This window comes from Girardinichthys multiradiatus, chromosome 12 (assembly GCF_021462225.1).
Source record: "Girardinichthys multiradiatus isolate DD_20200921_A chromosome 12, DD_fGirMul_XY1, whole genome shotgun sequence".
Classification (NCBI taxonomy): Eukaryota; Metazoa; Chordata; class Actinopteri; order Cyprinodontiformes; family Goodeidae; genus Girardinichthys; species Girardinichthys multiradiatus.
The window spans coordinates 48,821,602-48,826,607 of NC_061805.1; the positions used below are offsets into that span (position 1 = coordinate 48,821,602).

Below are 5,006 nucleotides of genomic sequence, written 5' to 3' on the forward strand. Positions count from 1 at the left end.
TTCAAGTGCTTGAGCTTTGAATTGTTGAAAGCAAAGTTTGTTTGCCCAGTTTTATCAAGGATCAACAGAAAGAAGCCAGAGCAACAAAGAGACTAAATCTTATTTACATGTATTGTTTGAGTACTTTTAATCTCACTGTTCCAGTAACCCGGGTTTAATGTAGCAACAAAATACTTCCCACGGCACACGTAGTTGGGCTTCCATCAGGGTGAGGTGAGGCGAGGCACTTCTGAAACCCACAGCGCCGTATTCACTGAACCGCTTCAGAAACAGCAGCTGTCTCCTCGCTTCCTCGTTTTCTGTCTGTCTGACTGTGGCTGAAGGTTTTCCAAATAAAAAAGGCGTTTTGCTGAGTCATGACGAGCATGTTTAAAACTTTGAGTGGAACTTGTCCCACATACTGAAGAGCTGTAATGTGCAGACACAGCTTATTGCACAACATTCATCTTTTCATCTTAGACATCCCTGCAGCTACTTACGTTTTCACATGTCAGCTACCAAAGCAACTGCTGAAACTTCCCCTCAACCCTTTTACTTTAGAATATTTGTGGGACAATAAACTGAATAAGAGCTTTGGTGAAAAACTGAGTTCCTAGACATTTCCCATGACAAAACAAGACTTTCCAGATTGTTTCCTAATTTTAGCCCATTATTTTAACCCATTTTGTCTAAATTGGGGAGAACCATTTCAGCCAAAAACACTATAAAAAGTAAATAAAATTTCAATTATATGTCATATTATTCCAGTATTGGCAGGGTACATTCTGGGCATGTGTTCGTTACCAAAATGATTGTTCATTTGTTAAATTGATCTCTTTTAAAGCTAATGTTAGCAACCGCCTTCTTAAGGACTGCAGCGTCATTCGATACCATTCTTTTTGAAAACATGAAGACATTTCCATCTCAGACTGTATGACCTCGTTTTCAGGGTACAAGATATGGTTGTAAATCCGTTCCAAATAAAACCGTAGTGCAGAAACATGTCACAAAGATTATTTTTGTTAGGTATCATGTTATAAATGACTATTGGTAAACAGCTTTGTGATGGTTTTACCAGGTACTGATGGATAAAACCTGGACTGTTTGATAAAAAAAAAAAAAGGACATACAAGGTACTAAAATGTGTACGCTTGAATACGATGAATTTTAGTATTCAAGAACCAAACTGTACCTCTAGTCTTATCACTCTTTAGGACCAGATTTAACTTTGGGATTATTTAAACACCCTCTACTTTGGTTTACCATTTCAATGTAAATCATCATTTAACTGGATAAAATATACACCTTTACAACAAACCAGCTTCCACAATCCGTATACGTCACTAATGATGCCACAGAAAGCAGTTTAAAAGCTGAGTTTGGTCAAGGACTGCTAGAGCACTCATAGTATAACTGTTTGTTTTTCCTTCGTTACTAAATCCCATTTTTCTCCTTTGGTATTTACTTGTATCTGTGTGACTGCGACAAAAACCCCTGAGCTATATGTGAGAACACAGCTAGTGTTATGAATAATCAGCCAAGAGGAGCAGAGGTGTTTCATCATCCGCCACGACTGACAGACTTCCAACAGGTCTGGTCAAACCAGTTAAACCTCCATGCCCCCATCTGCAGCACTGCCTATACCAGTCAACACCAGTGGGAAGAAGTTACAAAAAAAAAAAAAAAGACTTTTTCCAAGACTAAACAGAAAAATGGTTCAAAGTCTGTTATTTGGGGACAAAAGTTGGAAATTGCTTTTTTTAAACATCCTGTAGTGTTTTACTTATAACTGTATAGTTGTTAAAACACAAGCGCTCGAGTGATTTGCTTCAAGTCCATTAACTCACAGCTACAGATGCACGGTCGGACCTGCTGTTTGGGATTTTCTAAGAACTAGTAGCTTTTAATTAAGAGAATATTAAATGGATTATAAGATTGTGCTTCTAAAATCTAATCTTTTTTTTTCCCTTACACTTAAAATGTGCATCAAAGAAAATGCTGGTTGCTGATGTATTACCAAACTGATTAAAGTGGGAGTTTATAATTATGAATTTAATAAGCAGAATAAAACTGATTTTTTTTTTTACCCAATTTTTGACCAGTTGGAGTAATTAAGGGAAAATTGGCAGATTGATGGGATGTATTCATCCTTATTAGGAACCATCTGAACTTGTTAGACATGGAGGCTCATGGCTGCAGCGTTAGGCTCCAAGTTGTGTAAATGCAGCTGGAGCAGAATGGAAACCACAGCTGTTTGGGAAAAAGTTTTAATTCCAGCTATGAATCCAATCCTTGGAAGCGGAATGACTTCTTTAAATCATCCTAAAGACACTGTTCCATGTTACTGGGAAACAAGCAAGCGTTAAGGGGAACTCAGCTTGTTTTACTGGGACCAGTCAGAGCCACATCTGGTCCATCTCTGCGCATGGGGATCTTCACGGACCAAGAGAAGGCGGGTGTGACCCAGAAATGGAGCACATACCTTCAGCGACGAGCTCCTCCACGGTGACCTGATACCGGCCAACTGCGAACACTTTCCCGAAGTAGCTGCTGACCCCCGAGCTGGAACTGGTACCGGACGCCCCTCCGAGTCCTCCGCTTTCAGACTTTGGCATTCTGGAAAACTTCTTCATCCTTCACTTTTCCTCTCAGGCCACTCGCTGCGACCTCTAATCGGTGGTGAACTGACCACACAGTCCTTGTTAAACTCGGTACCGTCCTAGGTCCCCTATCTGTTTATCTGGACCCTTTTCTTCTCCTGCATACTCCGCGTCTGGTACTTCGAGAGGGACCCCGCAGTTAATATAAAACCGTCATATCATGGTGGCGAGGGGCAGAACCAGGTCGGCGTCCCGCGGCTCCCGACAGCAAAACCTGGGTTGGTTAGCTGGCTAGCATATATGTAGTGGGGAAGGTTCCGCCAGGAAAAAAAAAAAAAAACAACAGGAGGACCCAAACAACAAAGCAGCTGGTTCTGGCGTGGATAACACCTCCACCAGGAAATACACCCAGCCCCGAGTCCTCTAAATGCAACCGCGGCGTCGTTTGCTCCACACCGAGACGACTTCTTCACTTCATCCGCAGTCCGTTAGCTCGTTAGCCGCTGCGCTGCCAGAGATGAGCCACCCCGAAAAAATTACGACAAAAAAAAAAAAAAAAAACCAGCAGTCCGCGATAACAGTCACCGTCAGCTGTTTATCACACCCGGAAGCCGTCCGTTTTATTAGATAAGTCTCCCACTAATTTTCTTCTCATTTGTTTCGCCAACCTTAAACTTCCAGTGATTCCCCCAACGACAGGCTTCAAAATAAGTGGGTGGTTTGTTATTTACCCAATGAGTGTGACAACCAAACCTGGCGTGGCCCCGCCCACTTCTATTGTTGATTGGTGTAAGGGAAGGAACTACGGAAGCCTGTTGATGCCATTAAGACTGGGAAAATAATGAATGAATGGGACGGACGATTGCATAAAAAATTAAGCGTTAATTTTTATTTGGACATCGTAAAATAAATCAGTAAAACAGAATAATTTGATTTGCACTTAATGGTTTATTGACTGTTATATATATATATATATATATATATATATATATATATATATTGTTTTTTTAACCTTTTTATCGCACAGTTGTGTTTAAACTACACTGTAAAAAACAAAAACAAAAAATGATTGAGCACTTAGCTTTCCTGTTGTGTCAACATTTTTCAGAAGAGCTTCACATCGCCGTTGCGTGGAGTAAACCGATTTCTGGCACATGTGCACAGCTATTCCACCGAGGATCATTGGGTCTGTGCAAGTTTTTGTTGGTGTTGCCTCAGAAACAGCATTTTTGACATTACCCCAAGTTTCCTATTGGATTATAAGGTCCACAACTTAGGCTGGCTACACAATAATCTAGTGAGTCAGAAACCAAAATGCTGCTTTCATTAGTCCAAGAAATGTCACCCCATTTCTCTTATGATCAGTCAAGATGTTGTATTTTTCTCTGCATGTCTATATGGGTGTCTTCTACTCGCAGGTTATAGATCAGGGGTGCCCAAATCCAGAACTGTAGACCTACTTTTTTGTAACTTTTTTATGCATCCCTTCTCCAACAAACTTCAATCAAACAGTTGAATTTCCGCATCAGCATTCAGTCATTCAGCTCTGCAGAGAGCAGGAAACGAGACACATATTTGATTCGGATGTGTTGGAGAAAGGGATGCATCTAAAAGTTGCAGGATAGCAGCTCTTCAGAACTGGAGTTGCTGTAGACCTTAGTTCCTCACGTGGATACTATTGGCTCAGTCTTTGATTCACTGGAAAGGTAGTTTTCCTATTTATTCCCCATCTTTCTGGTTTTGTTTTCCATTTAGAAAAGAATATGAAATCATTTTAGCCGAGTCATGTCATTTGCTACAATTTTATATTTGCTTTCCTGTCTCCATTGAACTTGTCCATTAAACTGCTTTTCCTGACGATGACTGGAGTGGCCCATTTTACTCAGATTCTCCGCGAGGAATCCACTACAACCAGGATGCGCAACATCTGCTGCTCTCATCCTTAAATAAGGACCCACTGCTATAAGTTTTAATATACCCATTTCAATGAATGATTCAATTACAAATAATCAGCAGCGTGCATGTCATGACTGTTGGTTTTCTGTTACTCTACCACACATCCTGGTTAAATAAAAAAGGTGATGGGTTCTGGCTAGTGATGTTTAAACACAAATGTATATAAGGCACATTAATTTGAGCTGTGATATTTGCATTTTCGCCCTACACGTGGTTCTCTCTAGGTACTGTAGCTTCAACCCCAGACCACAAACATACATGTTTGGTTAACTGGACCCTCTAAACTGCCCCATATATGTGGATGCATGTGGTGTGCCTGTGTTGCCCCGTGATAATCTGGCCACCAGTCTAGGGTGTACCCCCCTGCATTTCACCCAACAATCACTAAAAATGATCACCAGCCTCCCTGGAAACACTGCAAGGATTATGTAGGTATAGAAATGGATGGATGCATATCTCTGGGTTCTCAAG

The 5,006-nt window shown here is 40.9% G+C and overlaps 1 protein-coding gene across 3 annotated transcripts in view; it reads right to left on the bottom strand.

The window, feature by feature from the left end:
• Positions 1-3,326, bottom strand: part of bmp2k (BMP2 inducible kinase) — a 51,457-nt gene extending 48,131 nt beyond the window's left edge. Inside the window, exon 1 of one of the 3 annotated variants that reach the window (XM_047382217.1) lies at positions 2,462-3,326. In XM_047382217.1, coding sequence (XP_047238173.1) covers positions 2,462-2,612 — 151 coding nt within the window. In that variant the 5' untranslated portion in view covers positions 2,613-3,326. The remainder of the gene's footprint in view (positions 1-2,461) is intronic. The other 2 variants (XM_047382216.1, XM_047382218.1) reach the window with 2 other exon arrangements.
• Positions 3,327-5,006: the final 1,680 nt, after the last annotated feature.